This window comes from Geotrypetes seraphini, chromosome 4 (assembly GCF_902459505.1).
Source record: "Geotrypetes seraphini chromosome 4, aGeoSer1.1, whole genome shotgun sequence".
In the NCBI taxonomy this organism is placed as follows: Eukaryota; Metazoa; Chordata; class Amphibia; order Gymnophiona; family Dermophiidae; genus Geotrypetes; species Geotrypetes seraphini.
In genome coordinates, this window is record NC_047087.1 from 124,488,064 (window position 1) to 124,507,726 (window position 19,663).

Below are 19,663 nucleotides of genomic sequence, written 5' to 3' on the forward strand. Positions count from 1 at the left end.
AGGGTTTGGTGTTTTTGCTGTGCTCCCCCTCTGCTGTTGGGCCGAGGGCTGGACTGGTTTCAAGGATCCCAGCCTTCTTTATTTTCTATCTCTGGTTGCTGTTTGATTTTCTAGCTGGGATCGTATGTGCATTGTTTTTCCTCCAGTGGTGGGTGGGCTTCTTTGTTGAATATCTGCCAGTTTTCTTTGTTTTGAGGGACCCTGGGTTTTTGAGAGCTCTGTAGGGGATTTTACCTTGTTTCTGTTTTTGGGCGTGCTGTACATTGTTTTTTCCTTTTCCTTATTCCTTTTTGTCAGGGGTAGGGTTTTTGGAGATGCCTCCGGGGATAGTTTCCTCTGGGGGAAGGGGTGGGGCTGTTCCCAATTTTTTCATTCTGTGCTGGGGGGCACTGGGGATGGCTCTGGGATAGTGCTTCTTCGGGGGGTGGGCTGTGGTTGGAGGGTAGGGGGGTTGGGGGTGGGGGGGTAGGGGGGCTGTTGTGTTTGCTTGTTGGTTTGGATGGCTGTGGTTTGTATGGGTTGAGAAGTGGACTGCGTGTGTGGGGGTGCAGCGATCCCGGGGGTGGATGCACTGGATTTTTTGTTCTATGTTCCTGCTTGGGGGGGTTTTGGTTCCCAGGGTTCAAGATGGGAGGCCTAGCTGGGGGGCTGCCCGTCTCTACTATTTCCAAGTATACTGCTCTTACATTTGGGACATTTTTTCATCATGACTAAGTTGACCATATCTACTTTAAATGTAGACGGAATTCATTCCCCTATTAAGAGGAAAAAATTGTTATCCTGGTTCTGCAGGAGGGGGACGGATATCGCTTTTGTGCAAGAAACCCATCTTTCGGTTGCGGAGCATCTCAAGCTGTGGTGAGATTGGGTGGGCGAGGTCTGTTCGTCCTCCTTTGGTGCCCGGAAGCGAGGGGTTGCCATTCTTATTCATAAACAGTTGCCCTTCCATACTCATAAAGTTCTCCAAGATCGGGATGGTCGCTATGTTATTGTTTTGGGGAAATTATGGGGGCATAAGTGGTTATTGTGTAGTCTGTATGCTCCTAATGTGTATAATCATAAATTTTTTTCAGCTTTGCTTGCCAAGATAGCCATGTATCCTGAGTACCAACCGGTAGTAGGAGGGGACTTCAATATTACCGCTGATCCCGCACTGGATTGTAGACCGGCCAAGGGTGGGACCAGGGACCATGGAGCCAAGGGGGTAAACTTTTTGCTTAGCCAGTTGCAGCTGTTGGACACTTGGAGGATTTTGCACCCCGCGGAGCGCACTTACACTTTCTACTCGCATCCCCACAATGTATATGCAAGATTGGATTACTTGTTGGTGTCGCCATCTCTGCTCTCCAGAGTGTCCGGGATTGATATCGAGGAGGTTCCCCTGTCAGACCATTCGCCAGTAGTCATGGAGCTTCAGTTCATGCCGGACCCCGAGGAACGCCATTGGAAATTTCCGTGCTCTCTCTATCGAGATCTCGACTTTCATAAATATCTTCAGGAACAGTGGTCGGAGTATAGTTCACACAACAATACAGACGATGTTGGTCCAGTGACCTATTGGGAGGCCTCCAAGGCGGTTCTGCGGGGGTTCATTATTGCTTATCTTTCTCGCAAACAAAGGTCCCTAGATGCGGAGTTGTTGACTCTATCGGGGGAGCTTCGACAGTTGAGGGCACGCCATTGTACTTCTCTCTCGCTGGATGACAAACTTCGTCTATTGAACGTCCGGCGACAGATCGATGCCATCTTGACACAGCGGGCTTCTCGCGATATTTATTTTCAACGGTATAAATTGTATGCCTGGGGGGGTAAGACAGGGAGATTGTTGGCTAATTTGGTCCGGCCTCCGCGTACCAGGCAGGTTATCCTATCCATCAGGGACCCCAAGGGTACCTGTTACACGCAGGAGCGGCAGATTCAGCAGCAATTTGTTCACTTTTATGAATCTCTGTATGCGAATAGACTGTTCTCGGACGGTGACCGGGATGCCTTCTTTCAGGGGCTTCGGCTCCCTCGGTTGACAGACGCCCAGTTGGGGCAATTGAATGCCCCTATTAGTCCGGAAGAAGTGCAGATTGGTATCAAGCGGCTTAAGTTAACTAAGGCACCGGGCCTGGATGGGTTTGGATCTGAGTATTATAAGATTCTGTCGGATCAGATCTCTCCGGCTTTGGCGGGAGCGTTTAATGCGCTCTCTGAGTCTCGCGGTTTGGGGACTCCTAATATGGCCCATGTGGTGCTGCTGCCTAAGCCTGGCAAGGACCCGTCCCAGGTGGGTTCCTATCGGCCTATCTCCCTCCTTAATCAGGATGCTAAACTCTTTGCCACACTCTTGGCGCATCGCTTGAATGCCTTTTTGCCGCTCTTGATCCACGAGGACCAGGCAGGATTCGTGCCGGGCTGCTATGCTAGTTAGAGCTCTGATGGCCCTTCATTCCAGGCGTGGCCTGGATGGTGAATCGGCTATTGTAGGCCTGGGCATGGAAAAGGCCTTTGATAGTATCTCCTGGCAATATCTCTTCTGGGTTTTGCGGCAGTTTGGCATAGACGGTGCTATTCATCATTGGATCAGTAGCTTATACATCCAGCCGCAGGCCAGGCTGTTGGTCAATGGTCAGTTTACTGCACCGTTTGATTTGGGAAGTGGGACGCGACAGGGCTGCCCACTGTCCCCGTTGCTTTTCGTGTTAGCCATTGAGTCACTGGCTGCTAGGATTTGAGATGATCTGGATATTCGGGGCATTCATATTGGGGACCAGGAGAGTCGCATTAATCTTTTTGCCGATGATATTCTTCTTTATCTGGACCATCCCAGGAGGGATTTGGGGCGGGTCCTCGCTTTGGTCCGCTCCTTTAGAGATATTTCTGGTCTGCGTGTTAACTGTGATAAATCTGAACTTCTTCCATTGCGGTCTACCCAGGTAGAGTCCTTGCATGCGAGCCTTGAGATTCCTCCGGTGAAGGGGCCGATGCGTTATCTGGGAGTATATTTAAGTCCTGATCTCAAGCTTCTGTATCGCTATAATGTGCTACGTCATTTGGAGGAGATTCGGCATTTGTGTGAGAAATGGAGAGAACTTCCCCTGGGGGTTTGGGGTCGTGTGGCTTTGACTAAGATGGTCCTCCTTCCCAAGATTTTGTATCCGTTGCAGGCTATGCCACTCTGGGTTAATGCTAAGGAGGTGTGTCTGTTTCGTTCGCTTATCTCCTCTTTCGTTTGGCATCATAAGCGGGCCCTGACTAGCTCTGCTACATTGGCCTTGGATAAATATAGGGGTGGTTTAAACCTTCCTGATCTTCGCTATTATAATGTCGCCGCTTTGTTTCGCTTTATCCATGAAGGCTGGTCGGGTTGTTATAAATTCTCTTCCCAGAGTTGGGTGGAGTCTTGGTGTGCCCCTCACTCAGTTTTGTCTCTTTTGCATACCCCATTGTTGGCTATTCCGGGAGGAGGGGCTAAGTTTGCGTATCTTTTTCCTCTGCGGCGTGCGTGGCGATGGTGGAGATGGCGGCAGGGGAAATCTCCAGCCACATCTCTCTTGTTGCAGTTGTATGGGAACTCCAACTTTCCGCCGGGGGTGGGACACGCCTGGTTCCGGCAGTGGGAGCAGAGAGGGGGTAGAACTCTTCATGATATTGTTTCCGTGGGGGGGGTGGGGGTCATTTTCCTTCTTTTGCACAACTGCAGACCCACTGGCAACTGCCTCGGACTCACTTCTGGTCTTACCTTCAAGCCCTGCATTATTACTTATCTCTCGAACGTCGCTGGGGGGATGCTTGGCTCTGTGGTCCCTTGGATGTTCAGTTTTTTCAGGTCTCTCCAGCTTCTAACAAATTAGCTACCTGGTATCAGATTCTGAAGGCCGCCTCAGATTTGGGATCTATTGACCGACTGGCCTTCCGGTGGCAATCGGAGCTGGGTATTGCCTTGGATCGTAAGGCCTTTCTTGATCTCTTTGCCACCGTGCACGCCCTGGGGGGTTCCACGGACTTTAGGGAAATGCAATTTAAAATTTTGCATCGGGCTTATTTATCTCGGGCTCAGGGAGCTCGTATGGGCCTTTGGGAGGACGCCGTTTGTGTTAAATGTAAGCGTTGCGTGGGTACCCTAACGCACCATTTTTTGGAGTGCCCTTCTTCTGCAATATGGCTGCAGGCTCTCCCCTTTTTGGAGCGCCTTCTCCAACGAGCTGTACCATGGTCTTATGGTTTTCTGCTCTTGGGTGATCAGCGTGATTTGATTGAGTGGGGGCTCACGCTTCCTCAACGCAGGGTTCTCTACATGGCTGTCTTGGTAGTAAAAAAGCTCCTGTTGCAGCATTGGGTGGACGAGTCTGTGGCATCCTTTTCGCATTGGTTGGCTTGTTTGGCTGTGGTGGGGCGCTATGAGCTTCAGCGTATTCCTAAGGCTGGGAATTTGACTCACCGCTGCTATCGAGATCTGTGGCAGCGAGCGTTGCAGATCTGCTCCGGTTTGGAGACAGAGGGCATGACTTCCTCTCCTTGATTTGTTTCCTAGTGGGGGCTGTTGCTCTGTCTCCATCTGTCTTTCTGTTTTTGCTTTTGTTTTGTTTTTGATCTTTCTCGGGTGACTGCACCAGTGTGGATGTAGGGGGTGAGCATTGGGATGTTTGGATGCTTGGCTGTCTAGTGGTATGTGTGGGGAGTGATTGTTGTGGTTTGGGTTGCGGGAGTGGGACTTGCGTGTGTTTGTGTGGCGGGGTTGATATTTTAAAATGTCAATTGTGACGGGAACCCACCCATGGGGTTTTTTGTACTGCGATCATTTGTTGTTCTGATATCCAGTGCTGTTTCTGGATGCTATGTTTTCTGATTGTTTCACTCGTGGTTGTGTGTTCCTTTGCAGTTGTCAATAAAGATAATTTACAAAAAAAAAAAAAAAAAAGGATGGAAGACACAATGATATCTTTGATCTTTCAAGTTGGCATTTGGTAGAAGGAGTGTAGACATCGCGGACACCTGCAGGAATATTTAGTCAGTGGAGATATAGAAAAGCTTATGTTCGATTGGGGGTCGCTTGGAGGTGATGCCTTTGATATTGGCACTGCCTTTGGTATACTTGCCTAAGGCAGAAGACAAGTTCTCATATGTATTTTTAACAGAGCTATTGAGCTGCTTGTATAAACAGCTGTACTGTTGGAGTGTCTGTGGGTGTGGATGGGCATTTGAATGTATTGGATTTGGGGATCTTTATCCTAGTCAAGCACCTTGGAGAGAGCCTAAGCCCATTTTGGAAGTGGTGCATTTTAGTGTGCTTCATATGACTGATGGGGAGTGGAGGTTTAGGATTGAAAGGGGGAAGAGAGAGAGAAGGGGAATGGAAAGGTAGGGAGTATGGGGTGAAGATGAGGATTTGGTAACAGAATGTTTGATAAAATGTTGTACATGAATGGATGTGTTTACTGTGAGTTGGGAGTAGCTGTTTGGTGTGGCAGTTTGGATTTGTGGGCTAAGATGGAGTGGTGGTGATGGGGGGGGGGTTTGGGTTTGGGGCTGGGACAGCTACCGTTATTTCTATATTACAGGCAGGCCTGTTGAGGCAGGCCATGGTTAAGTTGATAACTTGGAATGTAAAGGAGGTATCTTCCCCAATTAAGAGATCAAAAATTTTGCAGCAACAGAGGGCAGACATTGCAATGTTACAAGAAGCATACTTAGAGGCCATAGAACATGCCAAATTGAAGAAATGGTGGGTGGGACATTATGCTGCATCGTTAGCACAGGGGAAAAAAGGAGGAATGATCATTCTTTTTCACAAGGGACTTATTCCCCAAGTAGGTAATGTATGGACAGATCAGGATGCAAAGTGATATGTACAAATGGCAAAAACTTTAATAGAAGCTTATTAGCTGTTTTATTGCAGTCTGATATCCAGAATTTGGTTATGGGTAGGATTTTAACTGACTTTGGGATCCAGCATTAGATAGATTCCAGTGGCCTGGATCCCATCTTCTTAGAAGGGTTTTTCACTGATGAGTGAGACCCTAGGTCTGATTGATATATGGAGATTTTACACAGACTGATCATGATTACACTCACTTCTGCCCATTCTACCCAATCTAGGATAGATTATATCTTTGTCCCCCAAAAATATGGTGTCTATGGTGACAGCAGATAAGGTTACCAGATTTTCCCGAAGGAAAATTTGGACCCATGATCACACCCCTAGGACTGCCCAGTTCTGCCCAGTCCTGCCTCCCAGCACCACCCCCAGATGGCATCCGCATATGCGTGGATGCTCTGCAGTGACATCATGTGCACACGTGTGATAAGCCTTATGGGGATAATTTTATAAAGGTTTCTGGTGCATAATATAGCGTTTTACATGCAGAAATAACTGCTGATCAATAGTAGGTGTCTACAGAACTATTTCAGTATTTGTCAAGGTATTTTATTCAAAATACTCCTTAGAATTCAACATCATTATTCTTTTATGATTTAATCATATGTCTCCAAGCATTGTACTGATCTTCATTTTTAGTCTTTCTCCATACCAATGTCCTCCTACATGTTCTCTTCACCTCGGCTAATTCAGATGTAAACCAAGGATTATTCTTTGTTCTTAAACTAAATTTCTCTAAAGGAGCCAACTCATCTAAAACTTGACTTGTGACTAATATCCAAGATTCTACTAATCCAACTGAATTATCTTCATTCTCTAATCTGCCACTTCTTTCCTTCCAAAATAACTCATCGTTCACTTTAGCCCTTCTTTCAACAATCTTCTTAAGAGTACTAAATTTTTTATTTTTGGGCTTACAGTACATATCTTCAAGAAACATTTGGCCAAAAAATGATCTGTCCATATAACAGGTTCCCATGATAAATAGTCAATTGATTGCATATTAGTAAAATCAATAAAAGAAATATAATCTAACTTGTGACCTTGTGTGTGTGGAAGATGACTAATCTATAGATGTACATAGATGGATCAGAAGCTGGTTGGTGGGTAGGAGACAGAGGGTGGGAGTGAAGGGCCACTACTCGGACTGGAGGAAGGTCACGAGTGGGGTCCCGCAGGGCTCAGTACTAGGGCCGCTGCTATTTAATGTATTCATTAATGATCTGGAAACAGGGACGAAGTGTGAGATAATAAAATTTGCAGATGACACTAAACTATTTAGTAGAGCTCGGACTAAAGAAGACTGAAAAACTGCAAAGGGACTTGAACAAACTAGGGGAATGGGCAATGAGATGGCAGATGAAGTTCAATGTTGAGAAATGTAAAGTATTACATGTGGGAAACAGAAACCCGAGGTACAACTATATGATGGGAGGGATGTTTTTAAATGAGAGTACCCAAGAAAGGGACCTGGGGGTGATGGTGGACTTGACAATGAAGCCGTCGGCACAGTGCGCAGCGGCTGCTAAGAAGGCAAATAGAATGCTAGGCATCATCAAAAAGGGTATTACAACCAGAACGAAAGAAGTTATCTTGCCATTGTATTGAGCAATGGTGCGTCCGCATCTGGAGTACTGCGTCCAATATTGGTCGCCGTACCTTAAGAAGGATATGGCGATACTCGAGAGGGTTCAGAGGAGAGCGACACGTCTGATAAAAGGGATGGAAAACCTTTCATACGCTGAGAGATTGGAAAAACTGGGACTTTTTTCCCTGGAGAAGAGAAGACTTAGAGGTGATATGATAGAGACTTACAAGATCATGAAGGGCATAGAGAGAGTAGAGAGGGAAAGATTCTTCACACTTTCAAAAAATAAAAGAACAAGAGGGCATTCAGAAAAGTTGAAAGGGGACAGATTCAGAACGAATGCTAGGAAGTTCTTCTTTACCCAGCGTGTGGTGGACACCTGGAATGCGCTTCCAGAGGGCGTGATAGGACAGAGTACGGTACTGGGGTTCAAGAGGGAATTGGACAACTTTCTGCTGGAAAAGGGAATAGAGGGGTATAGATAGAGGATTACTGCACAGGTCCTAGACCTGTTGGGCCACCGCGTGAGCGGACTGCTGGGCACGATGGACCTCAGGTCTGACCCAGTAGAGGAATTTCTTATGTTCTTATGTACACTCATACCTAACTGAATCCCCCTGCTGCAATCAGATTAGCGGCCACAGGAGGAAACTCGTGACCCCATGCGAAGACTACTGGCATACCAGAAACCCCGAAGCATCCCCTCTTCGAATGTCCGTGGCAGGAAGAGTGCCCAATTCCTCCTTCCGCCACCACTCCAAGACATCCCATGGCAGGAAGGATGCCCATGTGTCAATCACTGGTAAGCGCTGTGTCTAGAATCACATCTATTTTTGATTTAGTGCTATGGTTACAACTACAGCCCTAGCACCCTGGGGTTGTGGGTTCAAATTCTGCAATGCTCCTTGTGACCCTGGGCAAGTCACTTTATCCCCCAGTGCCCCAGGTACATTAGATAGAGTGTGAGCCTTCTGTGACAGATAGGGAAAAATGCTTGAGTACCTGAATAATTTGTAATCCGCATAGAATTGTAGGATATGCAGAATATAAATAAAACAAAATAAAATAAAATAAATAAATAAAAGTAGGTCAATGTTTCACAGACCAACATTTAAGACGTCTGACTTGCGCCTACGTATGTCTATGTACACCTAAGGCCACTTCCGGCATAAGCCGCGCCTACATTGGTCTTAGGTGTCCGTAGGCATGCATAGGTGCAAGTCAGATGCCTATGTGGGAGTGTGTGACACAGTGCTTAGAGCTACAGCCTCAGCATCCTGAGGTTGTAGGCTCAAATCCCTCACTGCTCCTTGTGACTATGGGCAAGTCACTTAATCCCTTTATTGCCCCAGGACACTAGATTGAGTATGAGCCCACTGGGACAGACAGGGAAATATGAGTAGTTTGTTTAAGTATATTGGCACAAAGACATGGAACAACCTCCCAACAATCATCAGATCTGAACCAAACTACCATACTCAACACAGAAAAATGACCCTTGAGCCTAAAAACACCTTATTATCTCATCGATAGTATACACACTATCATCCATGTGACCATGGACTAAGTCACTTCTACCATATACCTGGCAGCACCACTCTTTCAATAATACTAGTTTATTTCCTCTTGTATTGTACCATTATTCAATCTGTATTGTAATGTACCACCTGTGACATCCTTGTACTGTATTAATTTGTATCTCCTTAAATTGCACTGTAAGTCGCCTTGAACCTATTTAGGCATAGTTTGGGTCATAAATCCGAAATTAGATTAGAAAAGTGAGATGATTAGCTAATGTTTTGTCAAAGATTTTTTTTCTACTGAGAGTAGGATACACAAAGCTCCAGCAACCCAGTAAAAGAATACTGGATTGTGAGCGATTTTGATTTTCTGGGGCAAGCTTAGGACAAATAGCATGCAAATGATTTGCATGCTATTTGTTCTGAGTAGCCCGGTAACAGGGGGAGGAACTGTACGCTAAGCAGTGGGCACAGGTCTGCACAGGCCCACACCTATTTATTTATTTATTTTGTTTCACAGGCAATAGGATGCAGCTGTTGTGCATATGTTGTGTGAGTATGTGTCCCTTGCCTAACAGCTGCATTCTGACCTCAGAAGCGGGACATAAACTCACACAGCAGACACACAAACAGCTACCGGCAGCTCCAGACCTATCGGAAAATTTTACCAGGTATGAGGTGGACACTCCCTTCTGTGCATTACAAGGAGTGCTCATTATAATACTAATGAGCTCATTGTAATGCATTTGTATAGGGTTCTCAGTGGCTGTTACCATGATTAGTAGAAGCATCCGAGAACCCTTTTCAGCACTGGAGGCTGAGCTGCCTTGCAAGTATGACTAGCTACAACCAGTCTTAATTCTATGGCAGGCTTTTAAGCATTTCCTCCTGAGTTTTTTAAGAACCCTATGAATATTAGATAAGCTTTTTAATGTGAGTGGACCACTCTAGAGAAAAAGAAAAGCAACCTTCTTAATTTCAAACCATTGTACAAGGGGGTGCTGAAAAGTTTTCAGCCCCATAGGCAGTGGAACGCTTGTTTGGGGGGGGGGGAAGCTCTGCCCCAGGCCCGCCCAAACTCCGTCCCTGACTCCACCCCCCATAATAATAATACTAAATGTAATGCAATTTCTTCCATCCACTTTTTCATATACACACAATATAATTTTATTAATACATAACGGTAACCACAAAATTTAAAAAACACAAAGCACACTGTTCGCAGAGAAAATGTTAATTATTTATATTCGGGGGTTTTCAAAGATGTCAAGGCAGATGACTTTAAAATATACAATGTCACCTCAGTAACAACTATAGAAAAATAGACAAATATAGTGCAAAATATAGACAGCAGATATAAATTCTCAAAACTAACACGTTTTGATCACTAAATTGAAAATAAAATCATTTTTCCTACCTTTGTTGTCTGGTGATTTCATGAGTCTCTGGTTGCACTTCCTTGTAACTGTGCATCCAATATTTATTTATTTCTTATCCAACATTTCTTTCACAATTCAGCCCCATCCCCTTTGGATCCAGGTCTCTCTCTCTTTTCCCTCTGCTTACCCTCCTCAGATCCAGTGTCAGTTCTCCTTTGTACCTACTACCTCTCCCTCCTCAGTTATGATCTTGCATCTCTCTGTTCTTCCTCATGGTCTCTCCCCTCTGTCTGCACCTCCCATAGTCCAGCATCTGCCTCCTGTCTTTCCCCTTTGGTCCAGGCCTTACTCTCTCTCTGTCTTTCTTCTACTTACAACCCCCTCCCCCCCGTCTTTCCCTGTCTCTCTCTCCTTCCTTTCTCCTTCCCTCCTTCCTATGTCTCCCTCACTTCCTACCAGCCTTTGTCCCAACCCCTCTCCCGAAGCCTGCCTGCCTCCCTCCCTGCCACGCTGAAGCCAGCCTGCCTCCCTACCTGCCACGCTGAAGGCAGGCTTACCCGACGCTGATTCTTCCTTTCCCCTGGTCTGCCGCTGAAGCCAGTCTGCTTCTCTCCCACACTCCCTGCCGTGCCGAAGCCTGGCCTACCCGCCGCTGATTCTTCCCCCCCCCCCCCCGAGTCCGCTGCCACTCACCGCCCGCTGCTGCAGAAAATCCAAGAAGGGAAGAGCCAGTTGCATACCAGCGGCGCTGGCCCACAAGCCTTCTCTCCAACGTCAGAATTAACATTGGGGGGAGGCTTGTGGGCCAGTGGCGTGCATTCGCGGCACGCACCTGGCCCGTCCCCTCCTTCTGTTACGGCAGCGAGCAGTGGCGGTGGGCAGGGAGTAGCAGTGTCTGTGAATGGGTAATTTTTGAGGAGGCCATGGCCCTTGTGGCCCCCCATTCCAACGTCTATGCTCAGCCCATCCAAGAAGAGAATGATGTGGATATGGGGATAAGGGGAGAGTGTGGTCAAAGCTACAGCCTCAGCATCCTGAGGTTGTAGGTTGAAACCGATGCTGCTTTTTGTGACCCTGCACAACTCACCTCAGGTGCATTAGATAGATATTGCCTCAGGTGCATTAGATAGATTGTGAGCCGATCAGGACAGACAGGGAAAAATGTTTGCATACCTGAATAAATTCATGCAAACTGTTCAGAACTCTCGTGGGAGAACAGTATAGAAAATTGAATAAATAAATATGTTTCAATCAATGATCTGAAACAATGTCAAAACATAGCATTTTGTTTCTGCAAATTGGCAACAAAATAAGATAACACTCTTTTCAGTTACAGTGACCAAATAACGCTCAGAATTTAGGAAGTTGGTTGATCAGGCTGAGAAATTTTCAGCACCCCCTGTAGTATGCCAATCAGCAATTATATTCAGTATACCAGAGATTTCAAAGTGACATGTACTGATGGTGATTGTAAAAGGAACAGTAATTGAATATCATCAGCATAGATATAAATGATTCCAAGTGACTATTAAGAGAGTAGGTGGTGTGAGGAAAACATTAAAAGAATAGGTCCGAGAACTGATCCGTGAGGCACTTCACAGGAAGTTTATAAGTGCTAGAAAATGAATTAGACCAACAAAACTGAAAAACTCTGTGCTGTAAATAAGAGTTAAACCAAGACAAGAGCATTTCAGGAATACTTAACTCTTCTAGTTGCTTAACAAGTAAAGGATGGTTTGTTTGCAAGATCACACACTGTGACAAGTTCCAAGGAGAGGAGAAGTACCTTCTGTCCTATATTCAGAATAATGCATACAAAGTCAGTTTTAACCTAAATGAGAATGTTCAGTGCTAAAGTATCTAAAACCTGGACTTATCTAGAAAAGATGACAATTGTTCTTCTACCTTCTCAGTGATCTTAGAAAAATAAATTGAGAAATTGGGTGAAAGCTAAGAAGGGTCTACACTTAAAACCCATCTTTCCACTCAGGTCCATGGAAGCCTAGCAAGAAGTAGCAAGTCTCGGTATCTACACCTGTGACTCCTTCACAACCTGCTTCTGCTTTGACCTTCAGTTCCTTCCTATATTTCTCAAATATGCTACAGTGATCTAATTGTTTCTATCTATCCTGTCATGTTATTGGTGTTCTTTTCCTCAGTTTTAGCCCGTTTACCACTTTGCAGTGCAAGAAATTCAGTCTTGTAAAAACTAGTAACTACCTGGGTTCTTCTCCATTTTTAACATTTTCACTTACCGGCTTTTCCTCATTGAAGAGGCCACAGACCAAAGCTCTCTCTGGCATCCAGAATTAATACATAAAATACTTATGTAATTGGAAGTCTTTAGTTTCCTAATGAGGATTCTCAGGGGATGAAGTCTCACCTGTTGTCTTTTTGCTTCTTTCAGTTAGCAACTAGACTAGTGAGGCCTAGATCTCAGATACACTATGTTTGCCCTTCCTGTAGATCCAGTGTCAAAGCCCATGGTCAACTATTCCTGCCTAGAAGATGGGAAAATTCAGGTCTCCTGCAGTGTGCAGAATGGAACTGACCCCAAGTATTCCTGGACCAAAGAGGGGATATCTCTCATGGAAAACTGCACTTATTCACAGAATGGCATCTGCACAATATTAATGACATCTCAAGTGCTGAGGGAAGTGATCTGTATTGTGAAAAACCAGATCAGTGAGAATATCAGTCACTCCATTAATGTCTCATGTCTGGGTAAGCAAGTAAGGATTTATTCAATGCAATGATGAGGATATTACTCTAGTACTGGAAGATTGATTGACTATTTTTCTGATATCATTTAGGGTTACTATATGGCTCCAGAAAAAGGAGGACAGATTGAGATATTTGGGTTTTACTTCCATTGACAGCAATGGAAGTAAAACCCAGATGTCTCAATCTATCCTCCTTTTTCTGGAGTATTTAGTAACCGTAGAGAATATAGTAACCCTAGACATCACCTAATCTTATCGCTCCTCTGCATTTATTGGGAGAAACTATGATATTAGCTTCTCAAAAGTCTGTATCATTTTCAAAGCATTCAGCTTACAGGACCATAGAAAAATGGAAAAAGCAGATAATCTCATGCTGCAATGCTGATCATGATGGCTGGAAGAGGAAGGCAATCTCCTTTTCCTTTCCCCACTCCATAACTCTTACTCCCAATCAATTCCTTTTGGTTATTCTGTGCAAACAATTTTACAGAATCACAAAGTTTCCTCCCATTGCAGATAGATCAAGTTCATTTATTGCCATTAGCTTCCCATTTATTTCCAAACTATAGAATTTTGTTATGAGCCTGATAAGCCTTATGGGGATAATTTTATAAAGGTTTCTGGTGCATAATACAGCATTATACATGCAGGAAAAGGTGTTAATCAATAGTAGGTGTCTATTGAACTTCTTCAGTACTTGTCAAGGTAGAAAAAAATTGGAAACAATCTTTTAGTCAAATTATCAGCCTTCTGAATTTTTTGTTCAAAATATTCTTTCTTAGAATTCAACATCATTATTCTTTTATGATGTAATCATATGTCTCCAAGCATTGTACTGATCTTCATTTTTAGTCTTTCTCCATACCAATGTCCTCCTACATGTTCTCTTCACCTCGGCTAATTCAGATCTAAACCAAGGATTATTCTTTGTTCTTATACTAAATTTCTTTAAAGGAGCCAACTCATCTAAAACTTGACTTGTGACTAATGTCCAAGATTCTACTAATCCTACTGAATTATCTTCATTCTCTAGTCTGCCACTTCCTTCCATCCAAAATAACTCATCATTCACTTTAGCCCGTCTTTCAACAATCTTCTTAACAGCACTAATTTTTTTATTTTGGGACTTATAGTACATATCTTCAAGAAACATTTGGCCAAAAAATGATCTGTCCATATAACAGGTTCCCATGATAAATAGTCAATTGATTGCATATTAGTAAAATCAATAAAATAAATAAAATCTAACTTGTGACCTTTTGCATTTGTGGAAGATGGCAAATCCACACTCATACCTAACTGTATCATAAAATCTAAAAATTGCATCTAATTTCCCCGTATCTTCTAAATGTAATTTATGTTACACATTACAATATATTAAACAATTTCGGTTATAATGGTGGAATAGAAATCACTAATGTAATATTGCCTTCCAATTTCCCAGTAGCCTATATAGTAATAAAAGACCAATATTATAGCCTTTAATCAAACCTAGAAACTGGTACATCATATATTCCAGACCATTGTCTACTTTACTTTCAATTAACTTAATAGAAACTCTGGTAAACCATAGATAAACCACCAATTCTTTATTGTTATTACTTGGATGAATCATCCCAACTGATTCTCGACTGGATTATTGCAGTACAGTATAGTACAGTAAAACCTTGGTTTACGAGCATAATTCATTCCAGAAGCATGCTTGTAATCCAAAGCACTCATATATCAAAGCGAATTTCCTCATAGGAAATAATGGAAACTCAGACGATTCGTTCCACAACCCAAAAACTTTAATACAAAATACTATATGTTCTTGTATTGCAAGACCTCGCTCATTTAGAACAGTCAGTACATTCCTGCAGTGTCAGAGAGAGAGAGCCACCATTGGCTCAGTTGTGATGATGTGATGCGTGCATACTGTATGTACTCGTATTACAAGACTTTGCTTGTTTAGAACAGTCACTACACTCTTGCAGTGTCAGAGAGAGAAGAACTATCGTCTCAGTTGCGATGATGTCATGCGTATATACTATATGTACTCATATTGCAAGACCTCGCTCTTTTAGAACAGTCACTACACTCCCACAGCGTCAGACAGTGAAGAACCATCGGCTCAGTTGTGATGTGTGTAAACTGTATGTATTTGTATTGCAAGACATTGATTGTATATCAAGTTAAAATTGAATAAAATGTTTTGCAAAACACTTGCAAACCAAATTACTTGCAATACAAGGTTTTGCTGATATTAATCTTTCTTTGATTAAGTGATTGCATAAAGTTCAAAACACACATCACAATTCTATGTCATGCCAGGAAGTTTGATAAATTGATGACTTGGTTTAAAGATCGATGTTGATATAGAAGGTATAAGTCTAAACATGTATTAAAGGATGACCTCCTTCTGGACACCCTTAAAACACCTTCTATTAAGAAATGTTCTTGTACAGACCCTCAGAAATGCCACCACGTGTTCAATATTTTTTCATAACACCTGGATTTACACATTGAATCCTCACCGGGTCACTCCTAATATTATTCTTTATGTGTGTTTTTATATATATAACTTCAACCTTCAGTGTATAAAGTTAATAATCTATATATATAAAATCGGAGGTATGTATGTGTGTATGTATGTATGTGTGTGTGTATGTGCTGCGATCACGCAAAAACGGCTTGACCGATTTGAATGAAACTTGGTATGCAGATCCCTCACTACCTGGGGTGATATGTTCTGGGGATCTCGCGGCCCACAACTCTATGTTGCTTGCTCACCCAAGAATTTATATGTTCTTGCTCCTGGAGGTGAAACTAAAAATGTTGTTTATAATACAAGTTTTGCGTTAGTTGTATTGTATTCATTTTGTCAAATATTTCACATTATAATTTGAATATATGTGTGTGTGTGTGTATGTATGTATGTTCCAGCATAACTCTTCAATGCATGGACAGATTTCAACCAAACTTTTTGCCCCAGTGAGCAGGAATGTGCACAAGTCACCTAGTTGCAGGAGAGCGGATCAGGTGACTGATCAATTAATGAATCAAGCTGACTCTAGCTCTGACGTGGAAATGGAAATAGCAGAAACAGGGCAGGATAAGTTTGAAAGTTTCACTCTGTGCAAACCCTATCCTGCCACTGTTAAATATCTCAGGAAATTTGAACAGCCAGTTAAAATCAGGGCTAGAAAGTATTCCGTCTGTGAAAGCAGGAAACAAGTTAGTGGGTGGAAAACCCTTCCCCCACATTCTCAGAAGGGGAGTGGTTTTCCACCGGATATAATGAGCCTGCTGAGAACAGAGAGGGGGAAGCAGCCAAGGGAAGCCAGACTCACGAGGCACACGGGAGAGGAACACCCAGGAGGGTATGAAGCTGGAGAGAGCCAGACCCTCTCAGACTGGCCCATGATAGAGGCAGATGATTCGGCTCATATCAGGGAGCCTTGGGAGCAGCCAGAGGAGGAAGCAATGGACACCCAGGCAAGCCAGGCATGCACTGAAACCCAGCTATTACCTATGGAAATACAGTGAGTTTAAACCTGGATTTTTTTTTCTCATGGTGCTTATTCCTCTGTGCTGCTAGGGAATCTGAAAGTTTAGATACTTCAGTTTTAAAACTCTCCCTGAAAGCTTAATACAGAAGTTTTCTTTAAAGCCCTGAGCTATATAAAGTTGTATGTGGGTTTGTACTTCCTGGCTGATTGCCAACTGAGCCAGCACGTTGCTTTTCTCTCAGCTGTGGCTAATCCCAAGTGCACCATTGCAGAGAAGGGAAACGTACGTGTGCTATTGAAGACTAGTGATATCTCAATCATTTTTGAACATAAAAATGAACTGCTTGGATAAAAGAATATTGATTTAAAAACACTGTTGCTCTGGTGAAGAGAACTGAGACTCATAAGCTTGCAAGCCCAGAAGCAGGGACTGTATGTAATATAGTGTTATTCAAATTTTGTTTTTTTTGGAATATTTTATGATGGACCTTTATGAGTTTGATGTCATGTGCTATGACTGCATACTGCACTGCAAGGCTGAGGCCTGAATTGTTTTGAATTATGTTACCATTACTGGAATAAAGCTATTTTTTGGTTTTTGCACATTCTGACTGAAACCTGTATTCCTTACATGCATGCCTAAAAGTAAGACCTGGAGGATCCCTTAGTAGCAAGGGACACGTAGGATTGGAGTCTGGGTCACTTTGCCCGTGGTTTGCTGCTCCTGCAGGAACTCGGGGTGTGACAACAGACAGGGGGCCAGGGAGAGACACAGACAGAAAGAATGACAGAGTCCAAGGAGAGAGAGACAAATAAAAAAAAATACCAGACAGACAGACATCTACTCTAGCACCCGTTAATGTAACAGGCTAAAACACTAGTGTATATATAATATCTTATTAATTCATAATGGTAGCCATAAAATTAAAAAAAAATCACAAATCACACTGTACGCACAGAAAATGTTAATTATCATTTAGATTTGCGAGGTTTTCAAAGATGGCAAGGCAGATGACTTTAAAATATTAAATGTCACCTCAGTAACTATAGAAAAGTAGACAAATATAGTGCAAAATATAGACAGCAGATATAAATTCTCAAAACTGACACATTTTGATCACTAAATTGAAAATAAAATCATTTTTCCTACCTTTGTTGTCTGGTGATTTCACGAGTTCTCTGGTTGCACTGACTTCTGACTGTGCATCCAATATTTCTTTCTTTCTTTCTCATCTAACATTTCTTTCACAATCCAGCCCCATCCCCTTTGGGCCCAGGTCTCTCTCTCTCTTCCCCTCTGTTACCCTCCCCAGATCTAGTCTCAGTTCTCCTTTGTACTTTTTTTCCAGATCTCCCTCTCTCTCCCTCCTCTGTTATGATCTTGCCTCTTTCTGCTCTTCCTCAGGGTCTCTCCCCCTCTGTCTGCACCTCCCATAGTCCTGCAACTGCCTCCTCTCTTTCCCCTTTGGTCCAGGCCTTTCTCTCTCTAGTCTTTCTTCTGCTTACAACCCCCCTTTCTCTGCCTCTTTCTCTCCTTCCTTTCTCCCTCTCTCCTTCCTATGTCCCCCTCACTGCTTTTCAGCCATTGTCCCACCCCCTCCCCTGAAGCCAGCCTGCCTGCCTACTTCCCTCCCTGCCGCACCAAAGTCAGCCTGCCTGTCTGCCTCCCTCCCTCCAGCGCCAAAGCCTGGCCTACCACCGATTCAACCCCCTCCCCCCCACCGGTCTGCCACCACCAGCTGCAACTGAAGGAAAGGAAGGTCCAGGCGCAGGCCCACAAACTTTCTTCCCAATGCCAATTCTGACGTCAGGGAGGAATTTCTGGGTCAGTGGTGGCGGACTGGGGGAGGGGATTTGAATCGGCAGTAGGCCAGGCTTCGGCGCTGGAGGGAGGGAGGCAGACAGGCAGGCTAGCTGGCTTTGGTGCGGCAGGGAGGGAGGGGAAGCTATCGCCTGTCCCGTTGTCCCCATGCATAGCTTCGGGATGCTGTCTTTGAAAATGGGACATTTCGGCGTCCCGAAGGTGTGCATGGGGATAACGGAACAGGGGATCTAAAAACGGGACGGTCCCATTAAAAACGGGACATATGGTCACATTAGCCATTACTGACCCACTATCGTCAACTTCCCATCCACTACAATATCAATTTTGAAAAAGCATCTCTGGACCGTACTATTCTAGTACATTACCGCCCTGTATCAAATCATAATTTTGTTTCCAAAGTATCAGAAAAAGTTGTGCTTCTTGAACTTCAGCACTTCTCTGAACAGATTCTAGCTTTTCACTCTCGCCAGTCTGAAACTATCATCACTGCCACACTTAGGTTGATTCATATTTAAAAGGACAAATGATTCTCTCCATGTCTTTAGATCTCTTGGCAGCATTAGATCTCATTGATCATTCTCTTCTCCTATCTCATTTGTCTTCTCTTGACCTACCTGGAATATTGCTGGTTTGGTTCTATTCATTTCTTTCAGATTGCCCTTTTATGGTTGAAACCTATTCCAGAAATTCAGACATTAAGGGACTGATTCTAGGTGCACTACCACTGCCTAACTTAATTGTTTAATTGGCACAGTAATTGACTGTCATTTTAAAACCAAATAAAAACTCGTTAAAAAATGTAGGCACCCAGAGGTGCCTAGAATAAGGGTGCCTGAATCGGAAGTGGCAATAGGTGGCCTAAAGCCTATGTAGGTGCAATTCATGCGAAGATAGGTGCCACAAATGTAGGCCCAGAAAACCCTGGCCTACATTTCCGGCACCTATTTTTAGCATTGGCATAATTCTGAAATCAGCACCGATGCGTGATTGACATGCAATCGGTGGCCGTTTTTAAGGTGTCTGCCAATATTGGCGCCAGTTTCAGAATCTGGGCCTAAGATCCTAACTTTAACAGGCAAAGCATTATATGCTGGAACGCCTTCTTATCTGTCCTCCTTAATCATTCCCTATACTCCAGTTCACTCCTTGCAATCATCACACAAATGTCATTTATCTGTCCTGTTTTGCAAATCCAAGTTGACACCATATGATATACAGTGCCTTTTATTTCACTGCTCTGCATCTTTGGAATGCCCTGCCACCTGTACTTAATG

General features: G+C 43.8%; 1 protein-coding gene across 3 annotated transcripts in view; it reads left to right on the top strand.

The window, feature by feature from the left end:
* The window catches only part of LOC117358840 (hepatocyte cell adhesion molecule-like), a 101,400-nt gene that overhangs the window by 55,900 nt on the left and 25,837 nt on the right, over positions 1 to 19,663 (top strand). For all 3 annotated transcript variants that reach the window (XM_033940601.1, XM_033940600.1, XM_033940602.1), the window contains exon 3: positions 12,817 to 13,074. In XM_033940601.1, coding sequence (XP_033796492.1) covers positions 12,817 to 13,074 — 258 coding nt within the window. The remainder of the gene's footprint in view (positions 1 to 12,816; positions 13,075 to 19,663) is intronic.